The 13,721-nt window shown below is 41.4% G+C and overlaps 1 protein-coding gene across 2 annotated transcripts; it reads right to left on the bottom strand.

The window, feature by feature from the left end:
• Nucleotides 1-4,803: 4,803 nt before the first annotated feature.
• LOC115579574 (CD59 glycoprotein-like) lies at nucleotides 4,804-6,686 on the bottom strand. 2 transcript variants are annotated; one of them, XM_030413149.1, is made up of 4 exons: nucleotides 6,625-6,686; nucleotides 6,262-6,338; nucleotides 5,450-5,557; nucleotides 4,804-5,063 (listed from the first exon to the last, which is right to left on the bottom strand). In XM_030413149.1, the coding sequence occupies exons 2-4, from the start codon at nucleotides 6,317-6,319 to the stop codon at nucleotides 4,903-4,905; spliced, it is 327 nt and encodes a 108-aa protein (XP_030269009.1). In that variant the 5' UTR covers nucleotides 6,320-6,338; nucleotides 6,625-6,686; the 3' UTR covers nucleotides 4,804-4,902. The 2 variants fall into 2 exon arrangements, with proteins under 2 accessions (XP_030269009.1, XP_030269008.1); XM_030413148.1 differs by lacking the exon at nucleotides 6,625-6,686 and adding an exon at nucleotides 6,558-6,586.
• Between the last annotated feature and the right edge of the window lie 7,035 nt (nucleotides 6,687-13,721).

Raw genomic sequence — 13,721 nt, 5'->3', positions numbered from 1 at the left:
AATGAGTCACCTGTTGCTGCTTCTGTGATTGGGAAGTGTGTTCACCACCGGCGAACTGTTACAAGTGTTTTGAGTCCTTGTGAGTTTGTTGCCACCATTCAGCAAGATTACTTTACTTGTGATAAACTGTGAACTGGTCTGTTCGAATTCAGGTCAACCTCTGACTCAACTCAGCACTCACCACAGAATCCTGTTCTCTCACTTCTTTTCCCGTCTCCTCTCTGTAATGCAGTGAAGAAACATTTCCCTTCCGGCTCCAGTCTGCAGTCAACGTTACAGTGCATAAACACCCAACAGTGGAAGTCACATTCGTGGATTGCTGCTGCAGTCAGAATGATAAACGGGTGAAGTTAACCCCAAAAGTTAAAAATGTAATCTCTGAGGTCTACTTCTGTTGATTATAGACTTCTGTTGGTTATAGACTCCGGATCAGAGCAGACATTTGATGCAGGTGGAAACAGCGACTGCAAACTGTACAGCTCAATATTCAACATGGCATACCTTGTTCAGCTGACCTTATACTGATAGGGAACACACAGAAAACACTAGATAGTGTATGAAATAATTGAGCACACGCATAACAAAACTCTTAACAATTTTTAGAGGAAGTGCTGCCATAAAATCAAGTTTAATTGGTTGCATTAATCACAGAAACAGTCAGCAGTGGGAGCACTGACATTTCTTTTTCTCGAGCCAGTGCACATGGCAACAGACAAAACACTAAATCTCATGATACTGAAAAAACTGGTAGTCTTTGATTTGTAATAAAAAAAAAAAAACAGTCTTATGTCTAACTAACTTTGTTCAAATGCAAAAGCAGTGAGAGAATAGGAGGCAGGGGGCAGAGTTGTGGGGAGAAAACAGAAAGCTCCTGAGGCCACACGCGTACTGACGTGAGCGCTTCTCGAAAAATGTTAAACTTTAATCATTCGCTGAGGCATCTTCTTGTTTTTAAACCAGCCAAAAAACATCTGCTGTTAATTAAAAACACGCTTCTACCTTTCAAAAAGCAGCTGATACTCTGTCTGATTATGGTTGTTGTTTATGGCTCTCAGTTGAAACACTCACACGTGCTGCTTCAGGCTACACATCCAGCTTTGTGTGTATATTTCAGTACTTGAACAAAGGCTTTACAACGTGTCGGCTGTTGTGTTTTTTTTCCTTTTTCTGTGTCACGCTTCTCATTTGTCTGTGAAATGCACTCGACTTTAAAGTAAGAAGCTTCCCTCCCCTTAAGTCTTACAGGCTGATCAGACAGGCTGAGACATCGGTTTCCTGTGTTTTCCCCTCATTGCTTCTGAGACATATTCTTCCATCTTGAGAGGGATTTAAACACAGACATCCTTGCAACCCAATCACCAGGATATAATGTTAGCAGTTAATGTTTCTGCAAACCACAGATACATGTATTTATTATTTCAAGGTAATAAGGCAACTGGGGACATTTCCAGCTGTTTCTGTGGAGACCAGGTGTTTTCTAAGGAGGCCAAAGGACATCTCTAGCCATTTTTGTGCTGACAAATCTGTTTTTTGAAATCATCAGTGGATATTTCAAACCGGTTTTTAATAGCAACGAAACATGTTTTTTTTAAGGAGACATTGGGAGATTTCCAGCCAATTTTGTGTTGACCAAAACAGGGTCTTTTTAAAGGAGGCCTGGGGATATTTCCAACCGTCATTGTGGCGACTAAAACTGGCTATTCTTCATGGACAGTCAGACTATCTCCATCTCTGATCATGACGACCAAAACCGGTATTTTAATGTTTTCGTCAACCCCAACCATGTGTTTTTTGTGCCTAAACCCAACCAGAACACAGTGGAATAGAGAACTCAACCTAAACAGAAGTAAAGTTGCAACATTAAAGGTCTCATAATATACTGTTTTTCATCAATTTCACACAGCTGTCAGAGGTCCAACAAATCTGTATTCGATATGCATTTCCCCAAACCCATCCGTGGTCCTGAATTTCAGCTGTCTTAAAGTCACTCTTCTGAGCTCTACTGAGAGCAGGCTGTTTCTGTGCCTTCACCTTTAAATGCTAATGAGCTCTGTCTGTCAACGCCTACTTGGAGAGCCTTGCCTGCTGCACCTCACTCTCAGGGAGAGGATGCCTCTTACGCTAGCAGTAGCATGCACTAATGTTGTACAGTGGATGTAACGCTAGGGCTCGCAGAGATGCTGTCATTCAACCATACCAGTTTGACACAGAATCGGACCCAGAAGGAGAGGCTCCTGAAGAAGTACAGAATCTGCGGCTGCAGCAGGACATTTCAGAATGGTTAGTGTGTCTGAATAATGTTAGTGTGTTCTATGTGTTGTTACACTCGCTACCATGTAGCTAATGTCTCCAAACTCTTGGACACTGTTCGCATCGTCTCTGTCTCCAGTCTGAACATGTTTCCAGACCTTTTACTGTGACAACCAAGCTCCCTCGTCATATTATTAACATTAAGCTCGCTTCAAATGCCATTGCATAGCGGACCGAAGCAGAGCTAACTAGTTTGCCAGTTTCCAGCTGACTTCACCATACTAGTAGGCAACTGTAAATACAATCAAACCGCGGCGACACTTACCTGTGGCTCGGGTGCTGTTGCTGGGTCCGATATGGATGGGACTGATCCTTTAAAGAGGGTCAGTGTCGAGGCAAAGCCAGCTTTGTACTGACCCTCGTTACTGAAGCAGTCCAATGTGAAGTGGTTAGCACACACATACAAGCTAACATGAACCGCAGCCGGCACGTTGTCATTAAAAAATGAAACGCAACCACTGTCTCTTCTGTTGTTTTGTAGCTGGGACAGAATATAGGCACTGATGTTGATTTATTCAACCAACAACAGAGCAATTTGCGTGTCTAGCTTTGAGCGACGACCTTGCGAAACACTAGCCGTTTTTAGACAGGGCACCAAGCCGCAATTTGCCCATCATTTTGGCGGCTCGGTCCGTGGTTTTAGACAGAGGCCGGCAAATTGGGGGTCTGTTTTGGTCCGCCGATTTCTGCCTCGGAGGGTACACTTATTTCCGCCTCGCCTGCTATCTAAAAACGAGGTGGCAATGTGCCGGCCCCTGCGTGTAGTGGGCGGAGGTGTCAATGACCTGCACTGTTGTGCAACCCACAGCTGGGGAGTTTTAAAACCAAAAAACAGCTGATCACAGCAGTCAGTCCATCATTTCATCCGCGGACATTAAGATGAGCAACTGGAAAGCCGCTAAGATCCAGGAAATGCTAGCGTCTCCTCTGTCTCTGTAGCTGTTTGGTTGTGTTAGCTTGTTGTTGTAACAGCAAGCTAGGAATGGTCGCTACTTTCAAATTAAAAGCTCCAGTGGGGTGCAATGTAAAGCTCTTATTTTGAAGTCAAACACGTTGTCATTGTTCACAGCCCAACTTCGAGCTTCACGTCACGTCACATGTTTACGCCTACCTCAGAGGCAGCTTTTGGAAAAGGAGGAATATTACGCCTCCGTTTTAGAAAGACAGGCCGGCACATTGCCGTCCTTACATTGGAGCAAATGTGCTGCCTTTTCTATCTAAAAAGGGCTACTGCTATCTTACTGCTGGACACACCGAACTTCACCTCGGGGGTGAATGCCCCCCTCTCGGATATCTCCTATCATCACGCAGAGGAGGCCAGCCTATGAAAATGACTCCTTTCGTTACATAACGAAAGGAGCTGAATCTGAACAGCCTGTAATAGCGCCGTTTTACCAGTGGGTGGGTTGCAAAGACCATGCCGGACTCGCTTGCTTTCCGCATTCTGGGAGTTGGTAGGCTCAGGGAGGATATATGGGTCCTTTAAGAAACACTCAGTTTTGACCTATTGGTGGTTTTGCAGGAACTTAGTCAGCTAACATTTATTCAGGCTATGGAGTTATACACGGGATGAGCTGACCAGTCAAATAACCAACAAACTGTTAACTTTTTATTGCTGAAGTATGACCTATGTCCTGTTTGATGGTATTCTATCCCTACATCCTTTTCAGAACATATCTTGTTTCGTTATAATTGTTATATTCTAATTACATAACCAAAAGATTCCACCCAAAACAGCCCATTATAGTCTCTCTTTCTCTGTCATTCACACACACACACACACACACACACACACATACACCTGGTCTTTTCTTCCCTTGCTCAGCCAGATGTTTGTGTTGAGATTTCAGTGTAAAATCAAGTGTGAGAAATGTTTTTAATTATCTCGCCACCTGGACAGGGTTGTAACGTGCAGATGCACACAGACACCCCCACACACACATAAACACACTCTTTCACACACACATCTACAGTATTGCGTAGAATATCATCATTTGCTTTGACGCACTTTGATGTATAATGATTCCCCAGATATCTTTGCTTTCTAACTAAATAAAGACTGTTTTTAACTCAGAATTAATGTCCATGCTTAGTTTTGTCTTGAGATTTTGAGACTTGTGAGAACAGCAAATAACACACACACACACACACACACACACACACACACACACACATTGTTTCAGGTAACAGATGTTGTCCTTCTCTTAATTAAAGTCGACAAATTAAGAAATTGCACTTACTCACTGCTGCAGAAACATACACATACTGCAGCTTAGATGCAATCTTGATTATTATTCAAGGGCAGCAGCAGACATTCTTAAACTTTGATGTATTCCTTCAGACTGTTTTTAAACGGTAGTTTTAGGTTTCTTGGCTCTTACTGAAAGCTTTAAATCACAGGTGTGAATCCAGCCGTCATACATAGCAGAGTGGACGTGGCGTGTGTTACGCTCTGCTGAGCTACAAACAACGTCATGACACAATTGCACAGGATCTGTTTCATTGACACAAGACTTTATTGTTTCGTTCAGCAGTGGTTACATGGAATGGAATAATCAGCATTTGGAAATCTGAATTTAGGACTTTTTTTTCTTATCCGAATAAATCCAGAAATTTCTGAAACCCACTTTTCTCAGGTCCATTACAGAGTTTTGACTGACAGCAGGAGAAGGTGAACTCAGGGACGGTGAATCTGGAGGCCAGAGTCATAAAGTTGCAGTCTGCGTACCTCATACAGGTGGTGTAGGTCGTTTCTGAGGGGGGCATTGCGAGAGACACAGCTTAAGTCTAGTGAGTATTACATTTATAATAACAAATCACTGCTGTATTCCCTTTACTGTACATTTCAGGGACAAGAACAGGAGAGGCAGAGTCAGCCAGTTTAGAGAAAGACAAAAAAAAAAAACTTTTCCATAAGCTTTTTCCTCAGAATATCAAAAACAAGTCATTCTTACTGTCCATTAAATCACTGATGAAGGAGGCTCATTTATTGTTTCCCCAAAACATAATGGTTTAGCAACATCACTCAATGTGATATCATGAGATGATATGAGCCTCGTGTTCCGACCCAACCAGACTTTTATGATGAAACACTTTTCGATATTTTACTTTTTATAATTGTACCCTTCTCAATGCTTACCACCACTTTTGAGTTTGAGGCAGCTGTCATCACCCTGGTTACACTCAAGCTGGACTGCACACTTTTCCGAGGAGCCGTCAGGGCAGGAGTAACACTGCAGCGAGAGGCCTGGAGGAACAAGACAGAGTTCATTGACTCAGATTTTCACTTCTGTCTTAAGGGCTACAATCAGTCATCGTTAGTTTTCCCCAATTCACAGCTACTCTCAGCGATCGTTGAAATCTTAAAAAGTCAAATCGCCCTACATTTAAAGGAGTAGTCAGACATTTTGAGAAATATGTCTCTGCACGCTTTCTTGGTGAGAGTTTGATGAGAATGAAAATATACTAATGAAAAATGTCTTCTATATTTTTCGCTTTGGTTAATGAAATTGTGGTTGAGAAGTGAAAGATTAGATTTAACCCTGAAGCTATAGCACACCAAAGAAGGCGTGGCAAAAAAATGTTTGTTTCACTGTGCTGAAACTTAAACAAAGAGAAAGAATGAACTATATTACTTTTTTTTTATTTTTTAGTTAACATTAATCCCCGTTGACATAAATATCCCAAATATTTTTGTATTGTCAATAAACTGTACCAAAACAATTGTCAACAGTGTGCACAGAACAAGCTGCCAATCCCGAAACACTGAACTGAACACTAAAAAAGAATAATGAATGATTCTGTGTGAACGGAAGCAAGTGACACAACAGCCAAAGATGCAAACACATCATCTCTCTGACTTGGCTGCACTTTTCGGGAGCATAGAAAAAAAGGTGCGAGAATTAATGAAAGTGATACTTATTTGTTGTCGTCAAGCCTTTGTTTTCTTACCAAATCCAAACATGGCAAAGCTGACAGCCAGGCAAAACACCACCGAGCTCCTCATCATGACTGCAGACAGTGTCAATCTGATAATAAGAAAACAGAAATAATCACAATATGGCCACAGCTAGATCAAAAGCAGGGAATTTACTCTGTGGAGATAAGTGTCAGGAGTTAGACATTAATTTTGTCATGATAAAAATATATATAACTATAAAATAGTTACTGAGATTGTTCATGTTAAGGGATTTCCTTCCAATAACAAACTAAATATTACTTAATAATTTGATAAATGGCAACATAACTGATATCGAGACATCTATGAAATGAACATTTTCCCGATTCCAAATTGTTCAGACATCCAACACTCACCTGTGAATGGGAAGAAAATGACTTTCAGCTCAGGAAGAAGAGACTCTTTGTAACAGCAGCAACAGCAAAATCAACAAAACCACCAAAAAGTAAACAACCCGCTTGTTTGGGTTCAGAGTCTATGTTTGGATGTCTATGAGTGATTCAAATATATTTTTAAGACAGGCACAGAATTCATAGATTTATTTCTGGTTTGTTTTTATCTTTTTCCTGAAAAGAAACGTAACTTTTTGCAGTCAGTGGTGTTTAATTTGACCTTTATTTGAGTCATACATGAATAGACGACACAGCAGTCATCTGAGGGAAAGCAAGGTCAGAGAGGGGGGTTATTGATTACACATTACCCAATATTGGTATTTCAGCTTGTAGATAAACATAGTGTTGTGTTAAGCAGCTGTTTAACCTGAGATTTGGGTAATGACAGGGAGAAACAAAGAATCGAGAAAAACTGAAAGAAAGCACAATAAAAGTATGATCACATATCAGTTGTAAAGATGTTTTTTTATGTTTGGGACGTTGATGCAGGTGTTTCGTTGTGCTCCACTTCATAACTTATTCACTCTGCCTGAACTGTAAAGCCATGCTGTGAGCAAATAAACTGTTATTGCTGCAGGATTCACCCTAAAAAGTCTGATATGTGTGATATCAAAGGATTTGTGAGTCAGCACATTCCTGCTGAGAGAGTTTATGGACACAAACACCTCCAGGAGAAAGGAACTAAAAAATACACTAAATTAAGTCCATCCTGCTTCTGTAAATACTCATCAGAGCATCAAATGTGTATTAATCCAAGGTTGAAAAAGTGCCATTTCCCTCTGATTGGCTAATGACTGCTAAGAGCTACAGTGACCAACTGTTTTATAACGTTTTATGTTTCTTCAATAGAAACAAATGGTCAGATAATAACATGGGGGCCTTCTGGGATTGTTGGCGAAAGAGACCAAAACCGTTCTTACTACCACACTGTGAACCTTTTCTAAGTTGGCCACTTTAACATGGGGGTCTATTGCCGTTTTCCCTTAACATCTGCCGGCCTGGCTCTGCTCAGTTTGACAAGACATGGTGTGGCTGTGATTTTGCATTTCCACCACAACTGGGCTACCGGTTTTGAAGGTGTTTGTGTTATTTTTCAGCCCCAGAGTAATAATAATAAAGGCTATAAAACGCTTGCCAAGAAAATCGGACTTTACCTCGATCACTGGCAGGTTACTGTGGACCTGAAATTTCTTTCAAGACAAGTCAGATCCTGAATTCACAGAACCGTGAGTGTCACCATGTCACCCCTTTAAAAAAAATCATATTCTCATGCTGTGTTGCTTTGTCAACAATAAAAAAAAAATAAAAAAAATAAAAACTGCCCGGAGAGCTGTTTTTTATTGTAACATTTTCTCTCTGTGAAGTGTCTCAACCTCCCACCGCTGTCAGCTGTGACACAGGTTTTATGTCAATAAACATTCAATCAGGACTGAAACTCTCCTCCGGGTGTTATGAGTTTTATAATCCTAAATTCATATTAAGTCTTCTTTCTTCCTGCTCTCTCGCTCTCTCTCTCTCTCTCTCTGCAGATCATTGTAAGCTTCAGAGCCGGCTGGAAGCGTGAAATCAGAGTTCAAAGACAACACACACACACACACACACACATCCATATATACACACACAGCAGAAGCATGAAATCAAAGTTCACGTTACAGAGTCTTCCAAATATTTTCTTTCTCGACCTTGAATCAGTTTTAGCCTCAGTGCTAAGATGAAAAGAGATAATTTCAGTGTGAATAATAGATAAAGACTAAATTATGACCTGTAACAAAGTTCAGCACAATAAAAATGTAAAAATTGTGTCTTTACCGATCTACAGAATGATAACAATCAATTGAGGAGGATCATTTTATTTGGGAATGTGCCCGGTGTCATGTTTAATTCAGAGGAGTCTGGAGTATAATTGTGAATCATTTCTCCCGGAGGGAGCTCAACATTTTTCTCACAGAGGTTTAAGCATCGGCATCGGAAAGCAACGTGACTTTCCTTTGCCATTGAGGCTATTTAGGCTAATGACTGGCTGTCCTGCTGCTCATTACTTCTTGTCTGAGGCCGGGCTAAAGGCTGGTGTAATGAGGCAAACCACAGCTTTTATTTCTTTTCTGGTGTCGGCTCAGACGATGGTGGGTTTTTGTCTTAGTGCCTCTGCAGTGCTCACACCTCAGCCTACATAGATGCTTGGACATGGGGTTCTACTAATTTAGTTACATGTTAAAGCAACACTATGTAAATATTTGATATTTTCTACGATAAGGCGCCCGTTCGCGGTTCCTGAGTTCAACACCACCATCGTAAAAACGAATCCCAGGTCTGTAACAGTTTGTCAGATGTCATGTCGGTGTTAACTACAAACAAAACTCATCAAGTCATAACAATGATGTGTTGAAATCTTGAATGTTGAAGTAAGCGTGTATGTAACGCTGTGATCCTACCCTCTCACTGAAGTTACAGAAACAAGTGATAGAGGAGCAGAGTGGCTGAGACAGTGACATTAATCAGCCTATTACAAGACACTGAACCATCAACATGAGTCTGAAGCTCTTATTTTAAGGTGAAATAGTTACATAATGGTGCCTTCTGCTCTCTGGTTTACACTGTGCAGCATTTGATTAATCCAGACAGGAGTCTAAAGGCAAAAAATGTGTAATTCGATGTAATGTTGAACTATCCACGTTCCTTTTCTCTTCCTTTCTGTCTGCTTTTTCTCCCCACCCCCCCACCCACACTTCACTTCATTTTCTGTCCATCTCTTTCACTCAATTCATTCACTGCCTTTTGTTTCATCTTTTATTCTTTCAATCTGCCACCATTCCTCTTCCTCTCATTTCCCAGTCCACTGAGTTAAATATGGGAAAACCAAACCAATCAGGCCATGACATGGTTATTATTTTTAAGTACAGATTTTTTTTAATTCCCTCTCTCTCTCTCTCTCTCTCTCTCCCTCTCTCCATCATTATGTCCTTCGCCTCCCTCCCTTTCCTCCACCTCTTTTTTTATTCTCTCCCAATCAGCATTCTGTCCATCTGCAAGGTTGAAAGATTACAATAAATCATTAACATGTGACCAACATGTGCGGCTCTTGCAGGCTTCTCGGAAAGGAAATATTTTACGAAATCGTCTCTGCACGCACAACTGATATCAAGAACTGGAGCATTCACTCAGAGGATCCATAAAAAAAAAACCACACTGAGAAGAGCTTTCATAAAAATCTAAATCCTCAACACATGTACATAGATTTGCACAAACTACATGTATTATGCTAATCGCGCTCCAACTGTACAAAGTTACTCACCTTATCCGGGGATTGAAACACACGTTAGAGCTTATTTAATGTGAGCACTTACTGTATGATTAATAATATCTTCAACAGGAAGGGTGACTGCAGGACAAATAATGCAGCAGCATAAACAGAACAGGGACGATACAAAACTCAGAAATAATTGTACTTTTCTTTGGTTGCCTGACATGCCTCTCCTGTTGCCTGGCCCTGTAGTGGCTGCAGAAACAAGTTGAGAACACAGCATTGATATTGATCACCTTAAGGTGTTCCTTTAAGACTTGAAGGAGTCTAAAATGAAAATTTGGTCATTAGCTACTCACCCCCATGCTGAAGGAAGTCACGTGAAGTTTTGTTGTCCTCAAAACATTTCTGGAGCGCCACAGAAGCTACACGGCTGCTGTAGGGCATCATGATTTTGATCAATTTGGGATTTTGGGGCTTCCCGGGACTTGGATTATGTCGGACGAGCTGTGCGGAGCAATTTTATGGATTCCATTTTTATGTTTTAAAACAAGTCCCCATCTACTTGAGTTGTTGAAGAGAATGCTGCAACGCTTTTCTGCTGTGAAGCTCCAGAAATGTTTTGCAGACTACCAAGCTTCGCTCGACTTTCCATCGTCACAAGGGTAAACAGATAATGACTGAATTTTTCATTTTTGTGTGAACTGTTCTTTTAAGCTGGTAATGGGAGCTTGTTGGTTAAAAGTTGCTTTTTTCCCGACATCCAGCTGTTTTGCAACATTGTCATTCATTTGTGTGAATGTAAATCCAATATTTCCCTCTCTTTTTTTGGTCGCCACCAACTCCTGAAACACGGGAAACATCCGTCTCGTTAGCTGCTAAATGCTCCACTATGCTCACCAGCTAGTTGCTAACTGTGTCTTCCTGCTGTTTGGTGCTGAGCAGGTACACTACAGTGGGTTTTTAGCACTTTTTCGAAAAGGCGCCACTGTGATTGATTCATTACTACCAACAACCACTTTCACATGGATATCATATAGTTTGCCAAAGAAGAATCGGACAACAGATGGTAAAGGCTATTGAGGTGTTTCTCACTGAAAGAACAGTGAAGATGGAGGGAGCTGAGGGAGACGGTGAAACAGTGAGATCCAGAGAGAGAGAGAGATGGTGAAAGAGAGTAAGAGAGCGGGGATGTCCTACATGCATGGACACTCAGGTCACTCCTGATAATTATACTACCTATGGCGCTCTCAACTCTCTACCTCTCTCTCTCTGTCTCTCTCTCTCTCTCTCTCTCTCTCGCCCTCTATCCTCCATACATTTATTAATTTACTGTATTAACCCTTGCATGCCCGCCCACAAGATAATAAAAACAAAGCCCTCACTCTCACTCACTCTCTCTCTCACACACACCCACACACACACAAACACACGATGCGTTCAGGTACCGTACATTCATGTGACGCTTAATTGGTATTGCGTTGCTCTTTAGCGTTCATTGATTGAGCTAATCACGTCCCTTAATGAGGACACTATTTCTTCCTATATCTAATTAAGGGTAGTTGCACCACTTAATTGTCAGTGTCCTGAAAATGACCGGGGCGAGGTTGAAAACTGCTGTCCTTTGGGATCTAAATGTTTGAATGCATGTCCTTAAACAAGGCTGCTGTAGGGCATCACAGGTAGCACAACCTTGGGGATATGTAGACGAGACGATGTTGCAGTACAACAGCAAATCACACGTAATTCATGAAACGGATGGTATTTGGTCGCAGGAAGAGTTGGAACAGATAACTTCTGAAGAGATTGTAATCACATAATTTATCATGAATACCTCCGCCAAGGAAGCTACATTTTTGGCAGTGTCCGTATGTTGGTTGGTTTGTTGGTTTGTTGGTTTGCTGGTTTGTCAGCAGGATTACACAAAAACACTGAATGGATTTTCACAAAACTTGGATGGAGGAAGTGTCACAGCCCAGAATAGACCCGCTTAACTTTTGGTATGGATTCAAATAAAAGGCCAGACCCAGAAGTTTTTCTCTCACTGTCTTTAACATTGCTACATATGGCTTTTTTTTTCAACCTTGTTGTTAATATCTCATGGGAATAGTACATGGATCTTGATGAAAAAAGTCAGTTGTAATCAGTATAGGTGACATGATATTTTTTTTGGATTGCTATTACTGCGGCACTAATGTTGAGAATTAGTTACCTCTGCCTTCATCAGTGGATGTATGGCTGCATTTGTCTGGTTACATTTTCACACCTCAGAGAGTTTTGAGGACCTCTTGTCCATGCGTGTTGGCGTAAAAGTTGAGACTGAAGGATTATTATTGATCTTAGAGGCAGCGGCTGGCAAAAACAAACTCACCAGACGGTTGGTAAAAAATGCAGAGCCAGCATATTACATAACAAGAGGTTAAGTAACTTATTAATTGAAGAAAACTTTCTCAGTTTAAAGAAGTCATCTTGACTTTAAACCCATTTTTGTACTATTTTCTAATATTTAGGTTGTTTATATATCTAAGGAACTGCAATTTAAGTGTCAAAGTCAATGTATTCGTCGAGAGGAGCTCTTATGGAGCTTTTATGTCAGCGTAATGTCTTCTCCGGCTCTGAAGGAGATTTGTCAAGTCTGAGAAAAACACTCAAGTGACATCGCATAAATAATCTCAGCTTTGACTTTGAGGCTACAGATCTTAGAAAGCCTGTGCTGCAAGCTGATATGTGGAGTTTATAAAGACAGGCAGTCCAGAGTCATGTGGGTTGCATTATGGGAACTGTAGGATTTAATGTTTCTGGAGCTTTACACATATCTGGTACTAAAAGTCATAATTTCAAAAGTCAAAAGTTAATACTGAGAAGAAAAAAAACTAAACCCTGCTGCTCAGTGTGTCAGGACAGGGATTGAATCCATCCACGCGGTGACCTCGATTCCACCTCCTTCCTTTAAATCCTACATCTAAAATGACAAACTAATGAAACAACAAACAAAGTGATGTCCTTTATGAATTAAAAGGAGAGAGGAGTGAGGTGGAGGAGAAGATCTTAGATCCCTCTTTCGTCTCCCTCAGTCCTCCCTATCTGTACACTCACTCCATAGGAAGCATGTGCAGCTCTGTGGCAAATTGTCTCAGGAGATTATCAGTGCGTGAGCGTGTGTGTGTGTCTGTGTGTGTGTGTGTGTGTGTGTGTGTGTGTGTGTGTGTGTGTGGATTACCAATGTTTGGTATTTATTTCCAGAGCTCCAGAAAGCTCTGTTTGACTTTTTCACAACAGGGGGTCTTGCTTCAATCACATGCCCCCTGTGTGCGTACGTGTGTGTGCACGAGCGCGCGCGTGTGTGTGTGGGTGATATGTGTGTGTGTTTATCAATGCCTCTGTGTGTCTATATGTGCATCTGTGTTTGTCCACTTGCAACATGTGTGTGTCTTTGTACATGCTTTCTTGTGTTTCAGAAGGTTTCTTCATGAGTGCGTGTGTGAGTGCAACCAGGATGTGCGTACGTGCGTTCGTGCGTGCGTGCATGCGTGTGTGTGTGTGTGTGTGTGTGAGTGTGTGTCGTCCAGGGAACATATAACTGGATTAGCCGTCATGCTTTTATTTCTGTAATGGAAACATCAGCCTCATGAAAGAAAGTAGGGCTGAGGCCAGGCAGCCAGTGTGTATGAGACAAGGGGTGACAGGCAGACAGACAGACAGACAGACTGACTGACTGACTGACGAGCAACTGACAATCAAGAAGTCCAAGATGCTCTCCAGCTTCATGTTTGTTGTGTGTGAACTTGTTGAGACACTGAAAGAATAAGAATCTTCTCTT

This window comes from Sparus aurata, chromosome 3, assembly GCF_900880675.1.
Source record: "Sparus aurata chromosome 3, fSpaAur1.1, whole genome shotgun sequence".
NCBI lineage: Eukaryota > Metazoa > Chordata > Actinopteri > Spariformes > Sparidae > Sparus > Sparus aurata.
This window is presented reverse-complemented; position numbering and strand designations above follow the sequence as displayed.

Coding starts and splice junctions, on each gene's coding strand:
- LOC115579574 (XM_030413148.1), bottom strand. Junction 5,558..6,261: donor CTTTGCCATGTTTGGATTTG/GTAAGAAAACAA, acceptor TTGTTCCTCCAG/GCCTCTCGCTGCAGTGTTAC. Junction 5,064..5,449: donor CCTCAAACTCAAAAGTGGTG/GTAAGCATTGAG, acceptor TGCCCCCCTCAG/AAACGACCTACACCACCTGT.